Source organism: Prosopis cineraria, unplaced genomic scaffold (genome assembly GCF_029017545.1).
Source record: "Prosopis cineraria cultivar Desert tree isolate PC_DT_omini unplaced genomic scaffold, ASM2901754v1 PC10, whole genome shotgun sequence".
Lineage (NCBI taxonomy): Eukaryota > Viridiplantae > Streptophyta > Magnoliopsida > Fabales > Fabaceae > Prosopis > Prosopis cineraria.
Window position 1 is genome coordinate 35,806,127 of NW_026555341.1, and position 14,857 is coordinate 35,820,983.

The 14,857-nt window shown below is 30.4% G+C and overlaps 1 protein-coding gene across 3 annotated transcripts; it reads left to right on the plus strand.

The window, feature by feature from the left end:
* Positions 1-10,131: 10,131 nt before the first annotated feature.
* Positions 10,132-14,857, plus strand: LOC129321933 (uncharacterized). 3 transcript variants are annotated; one of them, XM_054967927.1, is made up of 3 exons: positions 10,132-14,239; positions 14,358-14,432; positions 14,673-14,857. In XM_054967927.1, exon 1 carries the CDS (start codon positions 10,942-10,944, stop codon positions 13,780-13,782), a length of 2,841 nt encoding a protein of 946 aa, XP_054823902.1. In that variant the 5' UTR covers positions 10,132-10,941; the 3' UTR covers positions 13,783-14,239; positions 14,358-14,432; positions 14,673-14,857. The 3 variants fall into 3 exon arrangements, with proteins under 3 accessions (XP_054823902.1, XP_054823903.1, XP_054823901.1); XM_054967928.1 differs by having other exon boundaries at positions 10,132-13,969; XM_054967926.1 differs by lacking the exon at positions 14,673-14,857 and having other exon boundaries at positions 14,358-14,569.

Consider the following 14,857-nt stretch of genomic DNA (forward strand, 5'->3'; position numbering starts at 1 on the left):
CATTGGCTTTTCATCACAAGTTTTCTCTTTTGTCTCGTAGGTAAAAAATTATTAATATATATTTATTAAGAGTAAAATTAATATTATTAATTTAAATACAATTAATCAGTCTTAAGAGTTTTTTATTGTGTTAAAATTTTTAAAGGTAGTTTTATAAATAAAAATAATACTGATAAGAGAATTGACTTTTGGAAACTCCTAGAAATGAAAAAAATTTCATGTACAAATTTTTTTATTTAAGATTATTTTTAATTTTTATCTTAATTTGACGGTGGTCATATCGCATGCAAATTTAGGGCTTTTTAATTTTATTTGGATTTAATTTATTAAAATATTAATTATGCTATTAATTAATTAAAATAATTAATTATGAGATTAATTATTAAAATAATTAATTATGATAATTAATTATTTTCCTAATTAATCTACATAATTAATTAATTTATAATTATTTAAATAATTCACTTAATTATATTATAACACCCTTTATTGAATATTAAAATTGATTTTAACTATATAAATTCTTATAAATAACTTTCTTTTTAAATTCAATTTATTCATAAATTTATATTTAATATTCTTAACTTTGTTAACCTTTATTTAAGAAGTAAATATGTTTTTTTAACAGTAAAATTAAATTTATAAGCAATCTCCCAAAACTCATTCAACAAATATGATTCTGGCTCAATAATCAATTATCAAATAAATTTATTGTTTGGATAATTTTTTTTAAAATCAATTATTTTGGCTCAATATATTGAGTATTATGCTATCCAAACAAGCAATTAAATGAATCAGATATTTGGGTTCTAAATTAAAACTTTTGATCTTAAGAGGAACAAACTATGAGAGTGATAATATATTCCCTCTATTTTATATATAATTAAATTTTAACTAACTTACACAAGTTAAGAAAATTGATTAATCCTAATATTTGTGTTTGAAACTGAAACGTTTGGACTAAAATGTCCTTTAATTAATATTTAAATTTTACTAATTTAATGATGAGAGGTAATTTGAAAAAAAAAATATAATAAAAACTTTCTCTATCTATATATATAAGTGGTTTTAAAAATTTAATTTCTTCCTAAACATAAGGGTTGCCAATGAGACTTTCAAATAATTAGATAATTTTACTCTTGTCTTAAAAAATAGAAAAGATATTAATTATGTATTTTATTCTCCACTACTATAATGTTTCTAATTGTGATATTATTTGAAAAAAATTAAAAAATTATTTTGATTTTATGTTATTCATGTAAATAACAAACTTTTATTGATATGTGAAATTCGGTTAAAAACATCTTATACAAAAAATTCTAGAGATGAAAAGAGTACTTCTTAAAATTTATAATTTTACTTATAAAAACTAATGAAGTATATGATAATTTGTCTTATAATAAAAATGAAGGGAATATTAAAATCACAATGAGATTTTTTTTTGGAAGATTGAATTAGAAAACATTCCATCTCTTTCAAACCAAAATAGCACCCAAACAACTTTGATTCTTTTCAGCGTTGAATAAAAGAAATTTAGAGTTTAGAGTAATAGATTATCAAAAAGTCAAAGGAGGGGCCAGATAGGAACAAAATAAATAAAATAATACTAGGAAGTATGCATAACTTTATTATTGGGAGAAAATTGCAAGTGAAAATTAATTGGTGTTTAAGCTGGTTAAGTAGATTGACTAAGGTACTTTAGAGTGTATTAAAAAAAAGGATTCTATGTGTATAATTTTCTTTCATCCCTCTAAAAATAATGTCTGAAAATAGAGGGGGAAAAAATTTAAAAAACTATCAACTTGTGAAGTTTGAAAGTATAATGGGATAATGGCATTAAAGGTCTCTAGAATCAATATATTTGTAATGAAAGCCCAATAAAACTGAAATTATTGTACAAGACCAAAATTCTTTGTTGCAAATAAATTTATCATCATCACTGTTATGAAACTTGCTCCAAGAGATGTTCACAAAATAAGACAGGTTTAGAATACTTATGTCTTGTCTCCCATCTCTAAAAATAAATCAGACTAAATTATTATTTCATATCTTATTTTGAAAGTCATCTTATCCCATTTAAGATTGGGACAAGACAATACAAACTTAAAATGCCTTGATAAAATGTACATGAAAAGAGACGCGGACAACAACATTTAATAAATTATATAATTTATTAAGTTTAAAATTAAAATAATATAAATATATAAATTAGACTATTGAATTACTTTAACTATAATTTACTGTGAAAGAACATAATTACAACAACCACAACTTAAAATTTAGTGCACAATAATTATAAATGACCTTCATGTTACAATTACTATAACAATACCAAAATCCTTGAGTTACATAATTTAAACAAACAGAAAATTATGTTAAAAAAATATATATTTGATTCTAAAAATATATATTATAAAATATAAAAATTTATATTATATTTTTATTTTCAAGCATTTATATGAATTGTGGTGAATCATGAACCGGTTATTAAAATCAAAAAATTATTTATTAATGTATTTGAATATAACTGTTTAACACATAAAAAAATTGTCAACATTTAAAGTTACCTTGTCCAATTTTTTTATTTTTTTTTAAATTGACAAGTTATCATTATGAGATATTAATATTACAAATTATCATTATGACATATTAATAGACTTCTTATGAATTATACATGTCGAGTTATTATCATGACGATCCTATAATTATTAGTTAACATTGCTTCAATTTCAAAATGCCAAGTATTCTTCAGGTCCCTTCCGGGCTTTGACAATGAAAAGAACACGACCTGAGGAGAGAGAGAGAGCAAAATTGTTTGAATCTCCCTAAGTCAAATGTTCGATCAATCAAATCGAATAAAATACATACAGTCGCAATGATGTTGGATGCTTTTTAATTTTGTGGGCACCTTAGCTTCTAGGGTTTTGCGCGACCCCACTCACACTATGGAATCCTAGACACCAATTAAAGGAAAATGACAGTTAAATACCCTCCAATAACATTAATTACAATTAAGGGTTATGGAATTTTGAAATTTCAAAAAGGATCATGATCTTGACCAGAATTAAAATTTTACCAGGTTAATTTTTTTTATAGTACCCATCTGTCACATTGTTAAAATTCATGTTTAATATTTTCAGTGCATTTTTTTATTATTCATTTTAATTATTTTTAAAGAATCAAAAGTTAACGTTGAAAACATGAAAGAGGAATATTGATAATATTTGAGATGACTACTTAAAAATTTAAAAAAAATGAGAATTGAAAATGTTGAAGATAAATGTAATGAAAATGTACTCTCTCTGTTTAAAATATAAGACATTTTTAATTAAATTTTATCCCTAATAAAATAGATACTTACTTTAAATTAACCCTATTTTTTATATTTATTCCTATTAAATACTCTATAATAAATATAAAGTCACTATCAACAAGGGTATTTTTCTAAAAAAAGTAATGATTATACATCAAAAAATTAAAAATACCTTATATTTTTAAACAAATGGGGTAGAAGATAGATAATTAAAAAATTAACAAAAATTTATTTCTACACAAGATTATGGTCCTTTTGTGAAATTTCTAAATTTTAATAGCCTTAATTGTAATTAATAAAATAATTTTTTGTTTGAATAAAGGGGTGCCATCAAAGGTTCAAATAAAATAATTGTTGAGAGACTTGCAGGTAATTTCAATGAATAATATTTTAAAAATGGATGTCGATGGGTAGACATAGCTTTTTTGCTCGTTTAATAAGAGGCCATAGATACATATCAAATTCAAAGCACACGTGACAAGCTAATGAGTTACTGAAGGAACCAAATTCCTTTGTTAATGAATAACAATGCAGTAATGTTGCATTCAAGATTTGTCTAACCAAAACTTGGAGACCCTCATGGATTATCACCTAACCCTCTTAAAGAGTCATTGCAATATGGGCACCAACACATTCTATCAACCATGCATGTTTTATGAGTGGCTTTACTTTATATTGGCAAAAAGGCAACCTAAAACAAATAAAGTGTTGTAGCTTTTTTACATTATGCTCTTCGGCTTTAATTAGTTTAGCAAGGCCCCCACAACAGAGACACACATAGTGGCGGAGCCAGAGCCTCACTCAGTGGTGTAAGGCAACTCGAGTTAAAAAAATGATATGATAAATTTAAAAATAATTATATTAGGAAAAGTATAATAGTGTTAGTAAAAATATGAATATTTTTTATAGGAAAAATTATATGGAGGTTTTTTGGGCCAACAATATGTTGTGAAGGTTGATATAGAATTTACATTTGGAAGAAAAAAAAACTATCATCCAAAAGGATGATTTAATTTGTTATGGCTAACCTATATTTCCTCTATTTTTAAGTGTTCATTTGGATTTTAATTAGAAAAAATTGATTATCAAAACGTGATAATACTTCAATAAATTTTTAAAAATTGATTTTGATAAAATTGGAGTTTGGATTTTTAAATAGAGCAAAATTCAGCTTCTCCCACATGAAATTTGGAAGTCAAATAGGGTCTTGAAAAATTGAGATGTTTAGATGAAAATTTTTAAATCATGATTTTGGGGCCAAAATTGATTGTCAAAATGTAACCGAACAGGTCTAAATATAGAAAAACTGTCATTTGTTGTTTTGTATTTTTTAGAGAGAATTATGTTAAAATCTCACATAAAAAAATTAATTATTAAGATCTATTGACAACTGACATAAGGTGATTTATTCAACACAATTGCAGTAATTAATTTTTTGTGTGGAACTTATATGTAATTTTTTTTATTTTTTATAAATAGAATCACATATCTCAATAACCATTTATTGTAGTTTTCCCAAATTAACTTTCATAAAATTCATCATTTTCATTAATGCATCCTTATTTTGACTAACAAAGATATTTTAGTTTAATTTTTTATTTTCAGATAAATTATTATAGTTCATTTTTCTTACATTATATAACACAATTATTTATATATATAAAAAAAATTAGATGAAATATTTTTGTATCTATAAATTTGCGACATTCTTCTTACATTGTACATTAGACGGAGGGTAATTGAAATCTCCCTCTCTCCCTCTCTCCCTCTCTCTCTGTGGAGTTGGAAAATGAAAGTACAAGTGGTTTAAATGTTGTTGTTACCGTTACCGGTGAAGGGTGCAGCAACGGCACCAAACTTCTTAAATGAGGCTGTCCTCACGCCTACCATGCCCACTGCACATACTTCCCATAAATGCCTCCTCCTTCATCGAGAGAACCAGCCACAATCTCCTGTATTGTATGGGTAGGTAAATTCAATAAAATGAAAATTCAAGTAATGATGGTGTAATTTAGTAATAAAAAAAAAAACAGAGAGCCACAACACGTGGCACCTGATTAAGAAGGGAATGATGAATAACTTAACAATAATTATTGCATGAAAAAAATGTGTGAAAAAAAAATCAAATATTTGTTAACAAAGTTTACTATATATGTAGCTCGAAAACAAAGTTTAAGGAAAAAAAAATCAAGCATTTATAATCTTACACAGTAAAAATGAAATGCCAACACAAAAATTTAAAACTGCACAAGATGTGTATATTATTCATACAATTGCAAAAAATTTGAACTATATGGTGTTTCTTTGAACTATGTTTGTGGTTGAATTGGAGGACATGGAATTGAATTTCAAGTGATAATTCAGGAGAATAAGTAAATCTCTTGCCTAAACACATACTCATCCATAATGACACTCCTTCCGTATCTTCTATCTGGAGAGAATTTCCTTTGGATTCCCGTCCTTTCCAACCAACATGAAGCAACAGCTCCAATTAATGTGCTAGTCACTGAAATTATTCACACATGAATTTTGAATTTGAATTTGAATTTTAAATTTTAAATATTACATTTAAAATCTCACTATATTTATAATTACATATTATCTTTATTCCAGATTATAAGATCATTTTTTTTCAAAATCACAAATGTCAATACAATTCATTAAATACACTTTATAACTTTATTTTTTTAAAATAAAAATATATATTTCAAAAAATATCCTTCATTAATACTCCATTTATGAAATAATATTAAAAAATAAAATATAATGGGAAAGGTAATATTAGGAAAAGTATCATTAATAAAACTTAATTTTTGTTGAAGTGTTCTATATTTTGAAATACCAAATTTATTTTAAAAATATTTTATAATTTAGGATGGAATGAGTATTTTGACCAACTACTTTAACATACCTACTACTGAATGATTATTGGATCATTATTGTTTAGCAACAAAATTGATAATTGATTAAGAAATATATTTGTTTTGATAATTTCTTATTAAAATATTAACATTTCAATATTTAATCATTTTTTGCAAGCGTTACTGCCAATAATGATAATCTGATAATCACCCTAGTCATTGGCAGTAATGGTTGGTCAAAATAATATTTTGATATTTTGTGTGAGGAAGGAATAATATTAATCTCTTAGAATTTATTTTTAATTTGAAACTTAATTGACACTCCCTTTGTTTAGAGTTTCAATTACTTCATACATTTTAAGAAAACTAGTTAACATTTAATCATACAAATATTTGGACTAAAATGGCCTTATAATTAATGTTTAATTTTCTCTCTAATTCAATGATACTCTCCATTTATGAGGACAATCTGGAAAAAAAAAATACAATCAATGCTTCTTGAAATGTTCAGTTTTACTTATAATAAAAAAAAATATAAGGTAATTTTTAATATACTAAAAATTGAACCAATCAAAACACTAAATTAAGGGATAGTGGTTCAATCGAAGGTCAACCTAAAATCAAATCTATTTTAATTAAAATAATATTTAAATAAAAAATTATTATTTGTTCTTAAATAACCCCACAAAAATTTAGCAAACTCAATGAAATCCTAATAAAAAGTTTAATTTTGTTCAAATAACCTAACATGAATTTAATTCAAAGGGAAATGATCTTTGCCACGACTAATATTTAAAGATTATTTTACAACCTACTTTTCACAAATATCTCACATGATTTTATCATAACTATTAAATTTGTTAAATATATTATTAAAATAAATACATTGCAATGGGCTGGGTTAACATTTTGAGTTATAATTGAATTGGTTTGGGTTAACACTATTCTAGATTAGGTCATAAATCAAGCCATCCAACTGGCCAATTCAGAAAGTCACTGGTTGAACCGACCGACCCTAGTCTAGTTTTTCATTTATTAGTAATTTTTTATATTCACAAATGGAATATTTTTTTTTATAGGGTTTTTCATGTAATTTTTAAGATCATTTTTTTTGTAACCTTTTAGATCAATTAATAGTCAAACTTTAACTTTTTAATGGCTAAGATAAAATTCTACTCCCTCCGTTTAAAAATATAAGGCATTTTCAATCAAATCTTATCTTCAATAAAGTTCTTATTTACTTTCAAACTAATTCTATCTTTCTATATTTACTTTTATTAACTATTATATAATAAATATAAAGTCACTATCAATAGGGACACTTTAAAAAAATAATAACTATATCTCAAAAGATTAAAAATACTTTATATTTTTTAATATTTAACTCGTCAAAAAATATTTTGTATTTTTAAATGAAGGGGTTATTGCTTTTAAATGTTGAAAGGAGACACTAGGCCATAAAAAAAATTAGAAAAAACAGATGCTCATGCACGAATAGTTGATAAAAAAAAATCTTTTATAGATATTAAAAAAAAAAAAAAAGAAGATGCATGGGAGAGATTACCAAATACTTCTATATATATATATGTACACACACACACAAAGGAAAGCGTTGAAGCATAGTTGACGAGGACATGGCCTAATCTGAGTTCAAAGGATAAATATGGGGTTAACATCTTGGAAATGTCAACTAAATTACCCGTTTGGCCATATGAATCATTCTTCCACCGACTGAAAACCAGGGCTTTGCTTTCCTTTAATCGGTGGTTTTTCATGGATCCCTCTTGCAAGGGTTGACTAACCTGTCACTTCCACACGCAATACACTCTCCTCCCATTTTTAAATCGTTGAAAAACACTATAATGCAGCAAATTGTAAGTCTATCTTGACGTGTCCACCAACACAATATCCATTAATTTTCTCCCCCTTGGCTTTCACTGTTCTCACTTCTCAATTAAAAATAAATTATTGCAATTAATTAAGCTGCCCCGAAAAGATTATAGAACAACGTACAGGAGTGTAAAACATTTGTAAGCATCCAGCCATACCTACTTCAATTGATTGATGGGACTGAATTAATATATCTTAAAGATTTTAAATTAAAATTTGGTAGTGTACTCTCTTTATTTAAAAATATAAGACATTTTTAATTAAATTTCATTCTTCAATAAAGTAATTACTTACTTTCAAATTAACCCTATCTTTTCATAGTTATTCCTATTAAACACTCTACAATAAATATAAAGTCATTATTAATAGAGATACTTTTGAAAAAAGATAATGGTTACACTTCAAAAGACAAAAAACACCTTATATTTTTTAACATCAAATTTTTAAAAAATATTTTAAATTTTTAAATGAGAGGAGTATGGTATAGAATAAATATGTTAAAAGCATTTTTCAAGTACTCATTAAATTATTGTTAAAAATAATAGTCCTCCAAAGCAGGGCTTAAATTAGTTTGAATAGAAGGCGATAATATTTTATAATTTTTAAGATAAAAGTAAGGATTTATAATTTAAACTATGTGGAGTAGATTTTTTTTTTTTTCAAAAAAAGAGATTATATAGATTAAAAGAGAAAGGGACTACACCGGCAATTAATGCCTAACTTTATAACAAAACAGAAATGAACTTAAAGCCTTAAAGCAAAGATTCGCTCCTCCATTTCTCTCCTTTAATGGTAGTCTCCGGGAGCATATGCTTTTTCTGAATAATTTATTATTATTAATATAACAAAAGGGAATAAAAACGTAGCCTAATCTGTATTCGATTCAATTCAAGATTTGAACTTAAAGAAACACCTTTGGAGGCAAAAGGAAAAAAAAAAAAAACTCAAAAGAGAATAAAAACCTCTTAAACACAACAAATCGATCTCTGTAAAGAAATATTGGAACCAGATGAAACTTAAAATGAATGATCTCAATTTTTTTGCTTTGGCCCTAGCGTATATCCAAAGTCCAAACCCAAATAAAAGAAAACGCGACAACTAATAATGATATAATCTTTCATAATGTGAAGAACTTAAGTTTAAATCTCTGATGAAATTCAGGCCCAAAAAAAAAAATCTCTGTTAAAAAATATATTTACATTTAATAGTAAATTCTATCTCCAACATAATTGCATTTAATGTAGGAAGACATTCGTGCACAATAAAAACTTAATATTTATATTAACAAATATATCATGCTCACTCCGTTTTTAAATATAAAAGAATAACTAATTTATATAATTTACGAAAATTAGTTGGATATGATAATTGTAACTGAAATTAAAAAAATTAGACTAAATTATTCATATAATCAACAAAACAAATCAGTCTAGTGAAAATAAATAATGACTTTATGATAAACAATTCAAAAAAAATGATAAATACTTTTTAAAATTTATTGTTTTGCCTATAAATAAGAACACAAAGACATTATTTCACCCTGATTTGAATATGATTATTTTTAATGAGAGAATACTTATTAGTAATAAAATAATAAAAAAATACATGATAATTTTTCTCATATTAAAAAATGAGGGAAATATATTTTAACAACAACAAATATATAACACTACTCCTTGGCAAGTTGCAATGATGACAATAATTGAATGGAAATATAATTAAAGCGAACTCTTCCGAACCTGGATGGTAGATATTAATATGATTAGTATTTGAGATTTATTATGAATCCAAACCTCAGTATATAGGATTTTGGGGGTTTGCCCAGGTGGACAGAGAACAACTTTTACAAGCCAACAGATTATTTGACTTTAGCCATGACAGCACGGAGGAGGCTCCTGTGGGTCCCACTCAACATAGACAAGGAAACATCAATTTTAATTTAATACGAGGGTAAACATGAAGGCTGAATTTAATTAATATCATTAAATGCCATGACAATTTGATTTTTTGTGAGAGTCAAAATGTCCTTTCTTTCTTCCTGTTTGTTGAAGGTTGGTTCTTGAGCCAAAGGAGACTGTGGAGTCACCATTTTGTGTGGCCTTTGGGTTTGCGGGTCAAAGAAACAGAGGCAGCAGGGGTTATTCTGCGTCCTTTTCTTTTTCTTTTTTTTTTTTCCTTTTCTCACTATTTTTTTCTCTCAATCTTATAAGAAGAAATCGTACAGTGAAGAAATCAAAACCGGCATGTTTTGGGTTTACTGCTTTCTCAGTGAAAAAGAGCATTCGATGTGAAGGGCTTCGCTTTAATTATGCTGCGGTGAAGAGAAGGAAGAAGATGGGTCTCTGAGCTCTGTCCGGTGTTTTGTTGAGTTCGTCCTTGCCTCCAGAATTGAAGAAGTTAAGCGTTTGTTATCAGTGTCGTTTAATTGTGGGTGGAGGCGATTTCTACTTTACGGGGTTCCTTCGAGTTTCACGGAGCCACGGACTGTTCGGCAAATTTTCGAGATCTGGTTTGGGTTATAGGATTTGAGCCTTTGACTTTCTCTCTCTTTCTTGGTTTTCCTCCCACACCTCGTTCTTTTCCTGGGTATTGAAACCTCTTCTGGGTTCTGTACATTATTTTTTCTGGGCTTTCATCTAAAACGCCGAGTCAAGTTGGTTCCTTGTGAGAGTTTTTGCAGTAGTAAAATTCTCTAATTTTGGGTGATCCACTTCAGTTATTACGATCGGGTCACATATTTCTCTCCTTCTATTTCGGCGTTCTAGGTTCTGAACCTAAATTTGTTACAAATGGTCTGAGCCTTCTTACTCGTCTTGTTTCAACTGTTAAGTCCACGTCCTGATTTTCATCTCGTGTTGCTCGTGGGAGGAGGCGATCATGCACCTTTCACTATGGAAGCCCATTTCTCATTGCGCTGCTCTGCTCAAGGACAAGAAAAGCAGACGGAAGGATGAATCGACCGTTGATATGCGGAGAAGCCCGTCAATTCTCCGGAAATTGCAGGAAAACAAGCTAAGGGAAGCGCTTGAAGAAGCTTCAGAAGATGGGAAACTCGTCATATCTCAAGACATGGAAGCTTTATCGCCTGAAAACAATGACGAAAGCCTTGGGAGATCCCGGTCACTTGCCAGGCTTCATGCTCAACGTGAATTTCTACGAGCCACTGCACTGGCCGCCGAGCGCATATTTGAGTCCGAGGAAGAAATCCCTACTCTCCAAGAAGCCTTCAACAAGTTCCTCACAATGTATCCCAAATACCAGTCATCGGAGAAGATCGATCAGTTGAGGTCGGATGAATATTCGCACTTGTCCCCTAAGGTATGCCTTGATTATTGTGGATTTGGACTATTCTCTTTCGTTCAGACCACTCACTACTGGGAGTCCTCTACATTTAGTTTGTCTGAGATAACTGCAAATTTGAGTAATCATGCACTTTATGGTGGTGCTGAAAAGGGAACCGTGGAACATGATATAAAGACTAGAATCATGGATTACTTGAACATACCTGAGAATGAGTATGGCCTTGTATTTACTGTTAGCAGAGGATCAGCTTTCAAATTGCTGGCTGAATCATACCCTTTCCAAACAAACAAAAAACTGCTGACCATGTTCGACCATGAGAGCCAGTCTGTGGCTTGGATGGCTCAGTGTGCCAAGGAGAAGGGTGCTAAGGTGTATAGTGCATGGTTTAAATGGCCAACCCTCAAACTCTGTTCCACTGATCTGAGAAAACAGATTTCAAGCAAGAAGAGGAGGAAGAAGGACTCCGCAACAGGTCTTTTTGTGTTCCCTGTTCAATCTAGAGTGACTGGGGCTAAATATTCTTACCAGTGGATGGCACTAGCCCAGCAGAACAACTGGCATGTCTTGCTTGATGCAGGATCATTGGGTCCCAAGGACATGGATTCCCTTGGCTTGTCTCTATTCCGGCCTGATTTTATAATCACATCTTTTTACAGGGTGTTTGGGTATGATCCCACGGGATTTGGATGTCTTCTGATCAAGAAATCAGTTATGGCAAGCCTTCAAAATCAGTCAGGGAGTACTGGCTCTGGAATGGTGAAGATCACTCCTGAATTTCCTATGTATTTGAGCGACTCCGTTGATGGTTTGGACAAATTGACTGGGATTGAAGAGGATGAAGTCATTGGGATAGGTGATAAAACTGCTGAAACTCGTCAGGGATCACAGTTGCCTGCTTTTTCTGGAGCATATACATCTGCTCAGGTCCATGAAGTATTTGAGACTGAAATGGATCAGGATAGTTCTGAAAGAGATGGAACTAGCACTATATTTGAAGAAACTGAGAGTGTTTCTGTTGGGGAGTTGATGAAGAGCCCTGTCTTCAGTGAAGATGAGTCATCGGACAACTCTTATTGGATTGATTTGGGACAAAGTCCACTGGGATCTGACCACGCTGGTCAATTGAATAAGCAGAAGATAGCTTCTCCTCTTCCACCCTTTTGGTTCAATGGAAAGAGAAATCAAAAGCATCATCCTCCTAAGCTAACTTCCAAAACATATGGTAGCCCCATGTATGATGATAAAGTGGGAAATCATGATCCTCATGATGATCATCACATGCTTTCATTTGATGCAGCTGTGCTATCAGTGTCACATGAACTAGACCAGGTAAAAGAGGTCCCTGAAGAGGAACATATTGCTGAAGCGAATGAGTTTCCAAGAAATGGTAATAGGTCTGAACATTTGTATGTCAATGAGATCGAGGAAGAGCCTGGAAGTTGTGAAGTTGTTCATCTTGGATCCGTACAAGATGTCCCTTTAAAAGGATCAGGAATTAATAATTCACCTTCTGTTGCTCAGCATCACCGATTTGAAAATGGCTGTATCTCTGAAATATCCAGTGAGCTTAAAGAGAGTGCCATAAGAAGGGAAACTGAAGGTGAATTTAGATTGCTTGATAGAAGAGAAGGGAATCGATATGGTGGTGGTAGATTTTTTGGCTTGGAAGAGAATGAATCATATAACAAGGGTAGAAGAGTGTCATTTAGCATGGAAGATAACCGTAAAGAGTATCTTAGCCATACATCGGAAACAGGGGACATATGTGCAACTAGCTTAGATGATGATGAACAGTACACAAGTGATGGAGAAGATGGTGATGAACAGGATTGGGGCAGGAGGGAACCAAATATAATATGCCGGCATTTGGATCATGTTAATATGCTTGGCCTCAATAAAACCACACTTAGACTTCGGGTTTTGATAAATTGGCTTGTCACCTCTTTGTTGCAACTGAAGTTGCCTGGTGTTGACAGGGAAGACAAAGCAAATCTTGTCCACATCTATGGCCCAAAAATTAAATATGAAAGAGGTGCAGCGGTGGCTTTTAATATCAGGGACAGAAAAAGGGGATTAATTAATCCTGAGATTGTTCAAAAGCTGGCTGAGAAGGAAGGAATCTCACTTGGTCTTGGTTTCCTGAGCCACATACGGATTCTTGATAACTCAAGAAATCGTCATGGGGCTTTGAATCGTGAAGAAACATCTCTTTGCCGGCCAATGGAGAATGGTTGTCGGGATGGAAAAGGTGGAAAAGGTGGCTTTGTACGAGTTGAAGTTGTAACAGCATCACTCAGTTTTCTGACTAATTTTGAGGATGTGTATAAATTGTGGGCTTTTGTTGCCAAGTTTCTTAACCCATCATTTATTCAAGAAGCCGGTCTTCCCGCTGTTGAAGAAGGTCCTGAGATGTAAGATCAAGACAAAGTAGCTGCTGGTATTTTACTCAATATTGGAAACTGGACATGAAATAGATTATCTGTGAGCAGTTTTCCGACAAGTTAGCTGGTGGAATCTGCTTGAAGAATGGCTTGGTGATCATTTGCATGCTGCCAGATAGAAGATTTCTTGTCTGCACTTCAAAGCCACTCAAGGCCAGCGGGTGAATTTGTTAATTCATGTTTTTTGTTGCTTACATTTTCTTTTCTTTTTTTTTTTTTTGACTTTCCTCTTTGAACTTGTTGTAGAGTTTTTCCTTTTTTTCCCCTTTTTTTTTTCTGGCCAACAACTTGTAGATTTGGCTTTAGAGATTTTTCACAACATTGGGAAGTCAGGGAGTACATGAAGCAAGATGTATGGATAGAAGTAGGACCTCTATCGGTATTCATTTTGCTTATGTTGCATACGAAAGGATTTACAACTTCTGTACAAAGTTAGTGTTCATCTTATGCTGTTCTGTATGAGACGATCCAAATCCAATAGCTTGATTGACTTGTATTTGTCTTCTGCTAATAGTGACAAAACTATGGTTTTTTTTTGTTTTTTGACAGATTTTATGGGGGAACTTCTCTCAGTAAACAATTTTCTTCTGTTACATACAAAAGGATTTGCAGCTTCTGTGTAAAGTTAAGAGCTCATCTCATGCTATCGTATAAACTTAGAACTAATCTGTACAAAAAGTCCGAGACCATTCAGATCCAATAACTTTGTTGACTTTGATGTCCTTGCATGTTATAATTGAAAGCTAAATTTGAAGTGAGAACTGAACGCAGAAATATGCATCTCTTAATGCCTTTAAAATGTATCAGCTCCTGAAAGATAAGTTAGTTTGCTGAATCGTTTCTTATTTTACTTCTTCTATTTAGGTTTTGTCATTTGAAGCAGGAGGATATTGGAAAGTGAGAATCAACAACAACAACAACAACAACAACAAGCCTTTATCCCACTAGGTGGGGTCGGCTACATGGATTGCAAGACGCCATTGTGTTCTATCATTTATTAAGCTTTTAGAAATATTATTAATTAAGAGATCACGTTCAACAACTTCCAA

Coding starts and splice junctions, on each gene's coding strand:
- LOC129321933 (XM_054967927.1), top strand. CDS start 10,942: ATGCACCTTTCACTATGGAAGCCCATTTCTCATTGCGCTGCTCTGCTC.